Raw genomic sequence first — 13,667 nt, 5'->3', positions numbered from 1 at the left:
ATATATTTATATGCATATCAAAATCTATGCATCTACAAAATCCAAAACGACTTACATTTTGGAACAGGGAGACAGTAGTATCTCTAGTTTGCTATAAACAGAAGGGGAAGAGGAGTAGCACTTCAGAAAATAAAAAGAAAAGAAAAATGTCTAAAAACCTAAAACAACTTACATTTTGGAACGGAGGGAGTTTCAATCTAGGATTAACAATGCAATTTAAAAGTAGGAAGAAAACATTAGTGTCTCTAGTTTGCTATACAAACAGGAGGAGTAGCACTTCAGAAATGGAACGCAAAACACATGCTGCAATTTAATCTAGAATTAACAATCTGTAAAAACCTAAATCTGGTGAACTTTCTCAACTGTGATTGGGCCACGTCATTCCATGATTTCGTCCGTTGGATCTTCCACCGTCGGTATTAGCTACTTTGCTTGCAGGTTTCTAGATTAATCGGAACCTTTCCTCGTCATTCTGCGTCGCCCCGCCTCCCTGCTTCTCGCGCCACCTGCCTCACCCTGCTTCGGTCGCTGGGGAGCCACGCCGCAGCCTCGGCCTAGCGCTTGTCTCGCGAGTCATCGGCTGGTTACGCGTGCCACGACGTTGACGAGCTTTTTGCCCATTTACCATTTCAAAGATGTGGCTTCGCCACTTTGCTATGCCAAAAATTCGATTCGCCAATTTGCCACAAATAACGCTGCAACTTTGATTTTCTTTCCATTTTGATCTTTAAAGTTCATTTTAGTTTCTTTTCTCATATCAAGCCACATGAGATGTCTATCATGCCCCTTATCTCTCTTGCATAGCTGTGCGTGTCCCCAACTTTCCTTTGAGCATGATCAATGAACTTCCGCAGCATGCTGTCCTTGACGAAGCCGGTCTTCTCTAGCACGGCAAACTGCGGTTCTCCACATCGGCCACGGCCTCCAGCCGCAGCAGCTACGATCACGCTGTGTACATGGCCTAGGCCGCCGCCCGCACCGCGCGACGCCGGCGCCGGCTTCACGGAGACGGACCCCACCTCCATGACGCCGGCACCGGCGCAGATGGGGCGGTACCACGGGTGCGGTGGGGCATAGTCGGTGATGCAGCAGCGGGCATGGTCCACATGCTCGTAGGCTTCGCGGCGCTGGAAGCGGACCACGCGCAGGCCCGACGTCCACGGCATGAGCACTTCAGTGCCCGCGTCCGATAGCGTGAACTCGCGGAGGCTGACAACCACGTCGGGCTCCACCACCGGGGCTCCTTTCTGCTGGACCTCAATGCCGTCGTCTTCGTCACCGATTGAGCGTCAAGGGAGCTCATCCGACTGCGCTACGATCCTGCTCCGTTACGATTGGATGTCAATGTAAGGTCTTTGGTCTGGACGTGGCGCCATGGCGGACGAGCTGCAGCCTACAGGAGGCGCTCCACGAGGGGGAATGGGGAAGAACGGGAGAAGGGGAGGGGGAATCAACCGTGACGCTCGAATTTTTGCAGCGGCGGACAGAGAAGTTCGGCGAGCGCTCAACGGGACGCTCGAATTGGCAAAAGGCTCCACGCGCCGTGCGAGCCGCCACCAGGTTGCAAGCACGGCGGCGTCTGCGGAGAGCTCGCCGGGCAGCGGCTCGAGCACCATCGCCTGGGACCGCTCCTCTCGCCATCCTCTCCCGCTTCCTCTCGTTTCGGTCGTCCCTGCCAGGGCCTGAGCTCGTCTCTGCTTACTCCTCTGCCGGGCACCTTGCGCTCGCGGCGCTAGCCTGGTCGGATTTCCACTGCCCCCTACGCCTTCCTCTGTGCCTCGTCTGCACCTCCAACCTTGCGACCGCGCTCGCCACCCAGCGCTGCATGGTCGCCTCGGGCCCTCGGCCCTCTCGCTTCTCGGCGTCGCTCACGGCAGCCACTGCGCTCGTCGTTGACGCCTCCGTGGACGCGTACTACGCAAGTACGGTATCCTCGTCAGCAATGCCGGCTCTGTCGCCGTCACGTCGTCGCTGGTGCACGTGTATGTCAGGTACAACGTCTTCGGTGACGCAGTGAAGGTGTTCGCGGAAATGCTTGGGAGCGAGGGCGTGAACCGCTGTGCGCTCCGGGTTGGCGTGGAACGGGGAGTGGGGTTGCGCTATCTGATGGAGATGGTCGACGGCAGGCGAGGCCAAACTCAGAGGCGACATTGAGTTCGGGGTGCTGGTTGAGCTGAGTTCTGGTAGGTTCTTGCACGGGTCAGTTGTGACTTGTGAAGCCTGGGGTCGTCGGTGGTTTCTGCGGGTGTCCAAGAGGCCGGACTTTCACCCGTCCGTCAACGTTGCGGACCGGGAAGGTCGTGCCGCCCTGTCACGAGTCATGATGCATCCGAACGCCGAAGAAATCACGAGGGGAATCCGGCAGCACATCCTTTTTGCATGCTTTTGACCCCCTCCCATCAAATATTTTTGGAAAACTCCTCCCATCAAAATTCAAAAACATATTCTTGGCACAGCTTACTCGATCAAATGCAGAGTCGAACTTGCAGCAGCATGCTTGCAGCTGTCCCTGTGGCAGATAAAGGCAACACTTTAAGCTCCAGACTTTGAAGCAATTTCATTCTAGGACACTATCATGTGCGGATGATATATGGTAACTACAAAAATAATCCCTCCGTTTCAAATTATAATAAATCATTCTAAGAGAGTCAAACTATTTTATGTTTGATCAAAATTATAGAGAGGATCACAAAAGTTTATAGCACCAGATAGATATATTATGAAAATATATTTAATGAAGAAACTAATGGTTCTTATTTGATATCATGAATATTAGTACTTTATGTATAAATTTGGTCAAACTTGAGATGCTTTGACTCTTCAAGAAAGTTAGAATGGCTTATAATTTGGAACGGAGGAAGTATAAGCTATAGATTTCAAATTGTTTTGAAGTAATAATGTAGAATGTGTAAAAAAAGAGTTTTCCAACGGTGCTTTTATATAGCATAGGATACAAAGACACCATGATTTCACTCTAAAATAGGGATTTGCCAATACTATAGGTGTTCATTTGTTTAGTTGTATTAACTGTATATCTGATGTTTAAAACTGTATTATCCTTGTGTTACTGCAGATCAGCAAAAACCAAGCCGTATTAGTAACGATAATTCATCCATCTTTGCAAGTTTCTCATCTTTATACATTGAAGATAATTGAAATCAAATTCTCTGATGTTGCAGACTCCAGAGAGCCTTGTTTGTTAAGTTTTCGTATTAAAGGAGTAGAAGCTGAGAGGCAGCAACATTCATCAGCCAAAAAGATGAACTATTTAGCCACAGTATCTGATCCAACCTTCACCTGACGCGATTCATGGTACTGCCAGCATTCAAACTTGATAAAGTAGGATAAGCAGTACAATGATGCGATAAATAATACCATCGAGGCTAACTTTGATTATGGCCGGCCAGCCATCGCGTTTCAAAAAAAAAAATATTGTATTTTCTAGACTCTAGCTGTGGAATATGTGGCATGAAAATATGTAATCTCTAGACTCTAGTTAGGAGATATTTTCTAGATTACGTTGGGCTCTTGTATTTTGTATTTATGCCGGCAGATGAAAAAAAGAATTGGCAATTTGCCATATGTAGATCTTGCCGTTAGTTGCAATTAAAAAAACAAACTGCATGTGTACACGCAAATCGAGATAATCACCTACTGTTTTCCTTTCCTTTACAGTTAATTGTTTTATCTCCTAATGTTTAAGGGCTCAGATTTAAGATGATGTCGTGGAGTGGGTTAGCAAAAGAGTTGATTCAGAAGAAAATCAGGGGGAGATGAACTGTAAACAGGTTTGTTTAAAAGAATAGCTGAAGTCGTGGTGGGAGGTCACGTGAAAGTCGTGAAGTTTTCGTAGTATATACAAGGAGAAACTGCAAGGCACACGACAAAGAATTAGGAGTTACGAGATGGCGCAACTGGTGCTAATGCAGCAACGGAGCACCATGTGGCTGAAAAATATGGCTGATTGAACCAAGAATCATGTCCTGATACAAGGCTCTGGTGGAATGCATGCAGATTTCTTCAATTTCGCTGATCATGCTAAGTTATTTTCAAAGTGATCAAGTATGAGTCATATATGATGAAGCAGATGGTATGCCTCGCTACTATCTTTGATTAGTAAAGTTCTCTCCGTTCGCTGTTTTAAAGCTAGACTGCCTACCTCAAAGCAAATGACTGCGATAAATTTGGATCTTCCAATTGGATCTCATATGGATACTCCGACACCTGTGGTGAGTTTTCTCACATAAGGTCAAGTGTGAGAAAGTTTCAGGTGGCATTTCTGTACTAGAACTGGTGCGGTGGTGCCCTGACTGGGATGAATTTACACCTGATGATCAATGTACAAGTATGAACTGGTAGAGATCCTTGATAGGTACAACCCAGCAGAAGGCATTTCTGTAATCCATATTGTGAAAGTTCCTAGTTTTGTGTCAGTGTTTAAGCTCTTTCATGACGAAACAAAGAGCTGGAGGATTCCAAAGGAGGGTTTGCAGACTTCAAATGTCATGTACAATGTGTTCTCGATGCTAGAGCTGTAGAAATCCATGACAACCTTCTGCACACAACTGCACCTCAGTATGTGAAATTTTTCCACCATGTTTCTTAACTGTTAATTATTATATTAGCCAGTTTCCATGCATTGATACTTGTCAATTGTCACAGTTGATTAAAATACATTTTATTTTTGTCCCTAGTTTTACAGTTGAGTCCTTAATTAATTGGTTAAGAGTTCAAGAAATATAAAGTTTGATACGCATTGGCATACCTGTTGTACTTACAGTAGTAATAGATGGACTGCTCATGTCATAACCATGCTCAAACTCCATGTGATCCTCAAGGTTCTTTAACTGTATGGAAAAAAAACAAAATTAGAATACTCTGAGCTTTTTGCACACAACTTAAAGGAGTGCAGAAAGACACGTACAGCCCAAGCATCCTGTTCACCACATAGTATGCGTTCCATTTCCTCCTCAGTAAACATTTTGAGGGTTTTAAGGGCAAAAACCTGCAAGTGGTAGACCTAAATCAGTACTTGTTGTCTACTGAAGGAGAGAGGAGTTCATTTATCTCTATTCCATGGGAAACATACCTCGTTAATTCCAGATTTGAAAGCCTCTATCTGCTTGTCAATCCCACTTTTCAGTGTTGCATCGACAACCAAAGATACATATTCCTCTAAACTGTCAAGTGTGAACCTCCAGGAACAAGTTCATATTCAGGACTTCCAGGAAGAGTGAAGTTAGGCACAAATCCTCCAGTTTCACGTCTTTGTAGGACAACAGCAGTAGGGCTAGATGTTCTTGACGATGTTTCCATACATTTCTTCCTGTTGACAAGTGCTTGAAATAAACTATATTAAAGTCTTGCCCAGCTCAGGATCAAATTCTATTAAAGTCTTCCTGTTGATCAAACTCTATTAAAGTTCATATCGAGCTCCTAAAACAAATAGCACCGTGATCAGAACAATGGAGATGGAAAATGAGGGTCGTAGTCTCGTAGAAGAGGGAAGGGTCATGGGTGATTGCTTAAAGAATTACCTGCTCAAGCACGATCTTGTAATATGCGTTAGAAAGTGGAATGTCCAGGACTGCTCTCACAACAACATGCCCAAGAAGCTTGAATTTATAAATTGCCACTTTAAGATCATCAATATCTTGTAGAGTTCCTTCAGCAAATTTGTCTATCAGTTCATCCATCAACAGTTGATACGAAAAACGGTTCAGCCCTTCAAGAACTTTCAGCATGAAAAAGAGATTGTACGATGGATCGGACCCATCCAGATCATCACTAGGAAGTTTGCCAAGAAGCATGGCACTGAAAAACGGGTCCTTCAACCATGTGTGCTGAAGGTTTTCTTGCACGTGGGAATGGGAGAGCTGAGTATTATACGAACTCTGAGAAGAGATTTCCTTGCCTCACCACTCACCAGTCGAGGAAGACTCCAGGTCAAAGCAAAGGCAACTTTCTTTCATGTTGTTCTTTGTTTTCGACAGGTGATGAGAGTTATTTTCTTATGATACTATATAATCAATTGAATGCTTTACACCCTCCTTGGTAAAGGTCTCGAGGAAAAACTGTTGGGATTTTTCCAGGAGGGTCATTGAAATCTTCAGTATTTGGTATATGATGTGGCGATTTTTCAGGGCCAATAAACAAGTAAGAAAGCTAATATACAAGAGGGCAAGAGATAAACATGAACACCATGCATGGTGAAAAGGAAGCATATTTCAAAGGTCAAAATCTTGAGAGATTAATACGTTTGATATAGTTGCTATCATGGGGGTTTCCTGTGCGTGAAGCATATTTCAAAGGTCAAAATCTTGAGAGATCGGTGGTGCACAGCTCCTGTGCGCGTGAGGCTATAAAGCCGGATGTAATCGTTGTGTTCTGTGTTCCAAGCCTTTGAGGTGAATAGAACAGCTAAGATACAGGCCGTGCGGGCGGCCGCGGGGTTCGTCGCCAAAAATTACATCTACTGTTCATCGTCTTCTACCTTTGTTCGGCGAGAGAGAGAGCGATCCTCGGGCTAGAGTTCCAACAGATGGACCGGATCGAGACGACGAACGAATTAAAGATCTTGTATTAGAAGAGAAGGCACCGCATGATGTACTGTAGTATACTCCTATGTTGGCGTAGTGGTGCCGCCCACGTCGCTGCAACTGTCTCTCTCACCGTGTATGATGCAGCAGCAGAGAAGCATGGATCCCCACCAACAACTTACCTAGCTAGCTTCCTGCTGCGACTCGGTCTCCATCAAGTCTCAACCAACTGCTTGCTCCCATCGATCGGTCTCTTTCGTGCGTCGTGGTGGACTCGCGCGCGATCGATGCAGGGCGGCGGCGTTGACGACGACGAGGGGGGCCTCGCCGCCGGCGAGCAGAACCAACAGCAGCAGGCGATGGAGATCGGGTGGCCAACGGACGTCCGTCACGTAGCGCACGTGACGTTCGACCGATTCCACGGGTTCCGCGGCGTGCCGGAGGAGCTGCAGCGCGAGGTGGAGGGGCGACCGCCGAGCGCGAGCACGACGGTGCTCGGCGTGTCGACGGAGTCGATGCAGTGCTCCTACGACGGCAGGGGGAACAGCGTCCTCACCATCCTCCTCCACCTGCAGCGCCGCCTCTACGACCAGAGGGCGGCCTCGCCGCGGAGGGCATCTTCAGGATCACCGCCGACGGAGCCCAGGAGCAGCGCGCGAGGGACCAGCTCAACAACTCCGGCGTCGTTCCGGACGGCGTCGACGTGCATTGCCTGACAGGGCTGGTTAAGGTATATATCCTTATTAATAATAATCACCAAGCTAGCTAGCTAGGTCCATATACGTAGCATCAAGATCCATTTATCTTGCGTGCAAGTTACTTATTTTCCACTTACATCTTTGATCAGCAACTAGGCATCGTGTTCTAGCTTGGATTACTACTTAATGAGACAATATCAAGAATTCAGATTTGCTAGGATAAACACAGCCTTCCAAGTTCCACAAATTTACTACTCGTGCAATTACTCCTGAATTTTGAATTCACTTGACCATCACAGTTGAGTTGTTCACTTCTATCAGAGTGTAATCAGTCCCTCATCTCAGAGGAAGGGTAAGAGCATCTATTAGTAAGAAGTGTGAGGTTGAGAGGGTTCATATTTTCCCCATATATACACATGTTAGTGTAGGAAATTATTTCTAAAACTAACCATGGCAGGTCAAAATTTTGTGGAACTTCCATTCTCGGGAGCACTGATCCGGAGGAGTATATTTTGTGGGAGGAGCAAATGGAGGAATTGTTATCATTAGAGAAGATTTCCAAAAGGTTTAGAAGTAAAGCGAGCTACTATGGAGTTTCATGACTATATTTGTAGTTGGTGGCAGCATCTCTTTGTTAGAAATTTTGTTACATCTTGGGAAAAATTAAAGATGCGTATGCGATCTGAGTTTGTTCCACCATATTTTGAGAAAAAGCTATTGTATCATTTGGAGAACATTAAGCAAGGGAGCAAATCTGTCCAAAGCTACTATTTTGAGCTAAGTTTAGCAGTAAGGTGTGCAGTGAATTTAAAGCAATGGCGTACTTCAACGGAGGACTGAATTCTGAGATTATTGATGCATTTAACTGCAAATATTTTAGTAGCATGCATGATCTTGTGCGCTTGTGCTATTAAGGAGGAGGAAAGAATGCAGCAATCAAGGCAGCATGCTCTTGCAGCTCCATTGTTTGACCAAGGCGTGCAACTTCAGCGAAAAGAAAGAGCCCAGAAAGAGATGTAAAACACATGCTGCATTTTAATATAGAATTAACAATGAGATTTAAAAGTAGGAAGAAAACCAATTTGCTGCAAACAGAAGGGGAAGACGAGTAGCACTTCGGAAAAAAAATACCCAAAAGAAAATTGTCTGAGCCCAAGTTCGAACTGGGACCTTAAGTGTGTGAGACTAACGTGATAACCAACTACAAACAATATATTTAAAAGGTACATGGGTCAGCTTCTCTCTCCCTCTGCTGCATACTGCTGGGCCTCAGAAAACACGCCAGTCCAAAGAGGCAGCATCCAACCAAGTTGTTGGCAACCAAAATTGGCACATTTTCGCGTCAACACAAGTATCTAGGGTGTCTTGTCAGATTACATGCGATTCGAGTCGGAACCAATTACAAATGTGAGTGGCAAAAGTAGAACACAAATGTGCCAACCTTTGATTTTATTTTATTTCCCAACTCATCGTAAGGGGCTTTACACCTGAGCCATCATAGTTACTTACACTATGGAACATATTAATATGTTTATAGAAGAGATACTTTTTGTGACCTATTCACTTAGCTGGTTCATCGGAAAAGAATTTCACATTCTTTGAACCTTCAGCAAGAACTTCAAGATACCTTGGGACCGGTGGCATTTCAACATCTAACAAACCTTCCAGAATTTTGACAACTTCCCCCATTGTTGGTCTGGAACTTTCACTGTCTTGAACACACCAGCAAGCAACCTTGCATGCCCTTTCTAGCTCTACGCCCACAGCATTGAAAATCTCAGAGCCAAACAATGTCTGTACTTGTCCTTCAAGAAGCTTCTTCGCAACCAACACAGGAAAAAATGTTCCCATGCTTGTCTCCGTGTGCTCCAGATTCCTCTTTCCTGATATGATCTCAAAAGGCATCATTCCGTAGCTGAAGACATCTGCCTTTGTCGTGATGGCTTCACCACTTATCCATTCTGGTGCAAGATATCCTACTGTGCCTCTCATAGACGTCAAAACTCTGCTAAAATTCCGACCTAGTAATTTTGCCAACCCAAAGTCTGCCACTTTTGGAACAAATGAATCATCCAACAATATATTTTCTGGCTTGATATCACAGTGTATGATGCAATCCCGACATTCCTCATGCAGATAAGCCAAACCCTTGGCAATCCCTGCAGCAATTTGATATCTTATTTTCCAACTCAAAGTGGTAGAGCTACTACCAAACAAGTGTTTATCAAGTGAACCACTGGGCATATACTCATAGACAAGCAATCTCATTGGTCCTTTAGAACAAAATCCAAGCAGTCGAATTAAGTTCATGTGATGAATATTTCCTATGGTGCTCACCTCTGCCCTGAATTGCTTGTCCCCCTGATGAAAGCCCTCTAGCTTTTTTACCGCTACTATAGTTGCATTTGGTAGAACCCCTTTGAACACAGATCCGAAAGACCCTGCACCCAATCTCTCTGAGAAGTTTCTTGTGATGAATTGCAAATCCCTGTATTTGAAACTGATCAAAGACCCATCACCATGATTTATACCACTTATGGGTCTTCGTCTTTTATGAGAAAAATATAATATGGTCACTCCAAAACTTAGAACAATAAGCCCACTAATGATGATCGCAGTGGTCCGCCATTTCTTAGTTCCCGAGTTGGGTAGTTCTGATGCACCTAATCTAATAGAGATACTATACATCGACCCACCAATATTATCTTGCAGATTCATCAAATGATTGTACCAAACCCAACAACTACCATCGTAAGAGTAAGCAATGCATGAGCAATTGTTCAAGCAAGTTAGCTCACAGGCACGAACGTCAGCTGCATCTATGCTGCGTGCATCATCTGGCAACTTCACACTATTGATCACATAGAATCTATCTTGCTTCGTCTTCATTGAGCCATTGTTCCCACATTTCAGTGGGACGTTTCTCCTACAGCCTGCTGTATGATCACCCAGTTTCCAATTTTCTGGGTACTTTTCAGTGAAGCCCTTGAGGCAGCTGCATGATGATGCAGCATTCTCACTACACTTGCTGTTTTCCCCACACACTCCATAGACGATGCACTTAGCTTTTGGTTGCGTGAAAAAAGGAGTCCATGCCTGTGTTACATTTGTCCATACAAGAGTTTGGAACAAACCTGACACATCGACAATACCCCTAGTGAATGTTTGTGCATCATTCTTAACAGTGTATGTGAAGTATGTCTCCACATCATTGTCAACAAACTGGAATGTATATCCTGAGTTCGGATATGAATTGGAAGGTGAAGATTCCGGCACACCAGTGTATGCGTTGCCACTCCAATTGCCACTTTCCCAGTACACTATTGAGTTATTCCATTGGAGAATGTATTGGGGTGAGCCATTAGAATCCAACTGAATGGAGAACAGTCCCAGTGCTGGGTCACCACGGTCTTTCCAGGAGACCAGTCGTTTTATCACACCAGTTTTCTTGTTGCGGCTGAGCTTGTTTCCTGGGAGCCATGTGTCTGTGAAATCATCGAAACTTTGCCACAGCACAGTTGAGTTATTGGAATCATGTTTGACTACAAGATTCCCAGAGTTGTTTAGCACAGCCATTGTGGAACTGGTAGCTATGTGGTTCCTAATATTGGTAGACCACATTGGAGATTTAGAATGGTTAGCTAAAAGAGCAAGATTTCCATCATCTGAGATGATTAGGTTTGACAAGACTGGATCATAGACTGGTTTCCCTCTGTTAGCCACCCACACTATAGTTTGAGTTGGAATTTTGTTGTACCAAATGCCTATGTACCACTTGTCATTTGATCCTCCTACAAGAGCTAGGAAAGAAAAATTAAGGTCAGATAACAAAACTGACGATGCCGCATGTATTCTACTAATTCTGAAATCATCATGAAAAGTTTTGTTGATATTTCCAATACTGATAGATTTGGAAACAATGTATTCAAACTTGTGACCTTGAAATCATCGGACCATTAGGATCTCATTGTAGGGTGATCTCTTAGTGGTGGTGTTAGTATTTATCTACTCATAATGGCACCCTTTTAGAGTTATAGTTGCACTCATTGATATGATGGCTGCGCAAATGGTTAAATGAATATTGGCTGAATAATGCATACTTCTGTGTGCATTATATTTTCATGTTTTAAGTCATACTTTTAATCTTTTTTTCAATAATATAGTGCTTTTTTTCATGTTTTAAGTCATACTTTTAATCTTTTTTTCAATAATATAGTGCAAATGCAGTAGATCTGTTCGTTGTAGTTTTAACAAGAATATTGTAGAATCAAATATAAATTATGATTAAAATCGTACTCATTTTGTCTTGGATCATATTTTTTGTTAAGATTCTACCTAGTATGGGATTGCTCTACTCAATCTAGGATCATGATTTGTTCAGCTTATTCGACTCCAATCAAAGATTCTGATAACATTGGTCCGAAGTGAGATTCTATAGTACAGTGTGTGTGTGTGTGTGTGTGTGTGTGTGTGTGTGTGTGTGTGTGTCACTTTCACAGCTCTCTCCACTGATAACCTTTTGGATTTTTTGCTCCCTACAGTTTTGGATCTTGTTCATTTGCATAGCTATATATCACAACAGATTTGTGATTGGTAAAAGAGCTCACCTGCAGGCTGAAAGAATCCTAGTGCAAAGTTGCCGTCCTGAGATATCAGCTTCTGGTTCCCGGAGAGCTTCTGGTTTGCGGTGAGGGTATCAGAGGCTTGAGATGGATGTTGGAGAGAAAGCAGCAGAAGTAAGTATAGGGCGCATGAAGGAAGAGAGGTCGCCATTCACAAAATTCAAGGAAGAGAGGCTTTGGTTTTTTAGGTGGGAAAGAACTTGTTATGAACCCACAAACACACTGGCTGTTTATATGCGCCGCACCTACTCATGTTAGTCGTAGCATTAATCTGACTTCATGCGTATTTGTTGTTGTTTTTCGTTGGAAGTACAGTGCTGTGTCGCCTTCTCGTGTTGAAGGCTTGAAGCCGTTGTTTGTCTGGCTTGAGTTTTCTAGATTCATCTTTGAACGGCCTCTGATGTCTCCACCGCCGTCCAGTTTCAGTCATATTATTCTATTTGTCAGTTAATTCTGGCCAGTGATCATTACGAACGGGACTTGCAGTATGTCTTCACTCTAAGGGGGTGTTTGTTTCTTTAACACCTCCTAAAATTCCTGTCACATTGAATGTTTAGATACTAATTAGGAGTATTAAACATAGACTCACTACAAAACTAATTGCACAGATGGAGACTAATTTGCGAGACGAATCTATTAAGTCTAATTAGTCCATGATTTGACAATGTGATGCTACAGTAAACATGTGCTAATGATGGATTAATTAGGCTTAATAAATTCGTCTCGTGAATTAGCCTCCATCTGTATAATTAGTTTTATAATTAGCTCATATTTAGTCCTCCTAATTAATCTTCAAATATTCGATGTGACTAAAGATCCAAACACCCCCTTACCGTTGAATCGGTAAAGGGAAAATAGGGCCAGAAAGACGATCAAAGGACAAGTAGTGGTGTCAGAAATTTCTGTGGATGACTTGTCGTGGCCAGACTGTGCATTCAACGGTCAGGCAGCCACAATGGGCAATTACGGGTTTGTCCTCCGTTTACTGCTTCTGTCATTGGCTTGCTCCGCACCAAATTCCACTGGTCTGGTGGTCTGGACGTCGGATTTTCTTCACTTATCTTTCCATCTGCTTTCCGTTCTAGAATTATTAGTGCCAGTCATATGAATCTTCTTCCCATCTGGTCTAGTAGTGGTGCTTGGCGGGCGCCAGATGCTTCAGGGAGTTGATGCCTAGCGTCCTTTCTCAGATGAGCTGACCTTCAGCATTTTTTTGGTTTCTTTCCTGTCTTGTTATTTTGGGCCTTGGTCCATCTTTGTTTGGTCAAACTATGCTTCTCTTCTTTGTTACTATATGGAACGGCAGAACTCCTGCCTGTTTCCCTTTCAAAAAAAAAGTCAGCTGTTTTAGTTTCTTTTTACATGGTTCAGTGGTTACACGTCTACTTTTTAATCCTACCTAAAATTCATCTACGAGGTTAGAGGCCTCCTTGGTATGCGAGTTTTCTCAATTCTCAAACCAGCTACGAAAAATGAAACGTTGCGATTGTCTAGCTCCCTAATCCTATAAACAGGAGATCATTGTTCATATGGGTTATCTGGATGCATCATAGGAGAAATGCATGAATCTTAGAGGTGAATGTTCTAAGTGAGAGGAGATAAAAAAGAAGCGATGCATTGGAATGGAACTTTGAAAATCGAGATTAAACAGAAAATACATTCTTTCAAAATATGGAGAGGATCAACAATCCTATGATACCCGTGCAATGTTTTCTGTGGATCGAATTCGAAGCAGCAAGCGCCAGCCCATGAAGCCCACACTGATAGTTAGCCCAGTAGGACAGAAGCAACACAGCCCATCAAAAAAT

General features: G+C 43.8%; 1 protein-coding gene across 1 annotated transcript; it reads right to left on the bottom strand.

Moving 5' to 3' along the window:
- Positions 1 to 8,797: 8,797 nt before the first annotated feature.
- LOC117856562 (G-type lectin S-receptor-like serine/threonine-protein kinase At2g19130) lies at positions 8,798 to 12,266 on the bottom strand. Its single transcript, XM_072294042.1, has 2 exons — positions 11,845 to 12,266; positions 8,798 to 11,037 (listed from the first exon to the last, which is right to left on the bottom strand). The coding sequence occupies exons 1-2, from the start codon at positions 12,008 to 12,010 to the stop codon at positions 8,798 to 8,800; spliced, it is 2,406 nt and encodes an 801-aa protein (XP_072150143.1). The 5' UTR covers positions 12,011 to 12,266.
- Positions 12,267 to 13,667: the final 1,401 nt, after the last annotated feature.

This window comes from Setaria viridis, chromosome 5 (genome assembly GCF_005286985.2).
Source record: "Setaria viridis chromosome 5, Setaria_viridis_v4.0, whole genome shotgun sequence".
Taxonomy (NCBI): Eukaryota; Viridiplantae; Streptophyta; class Magnoliopsida; order Poales; family Poaceae; genus Setaria; species Setaria viridis.
This window is presented reverse-complemented; position numbering and strand designations above follow the sequence as displayed.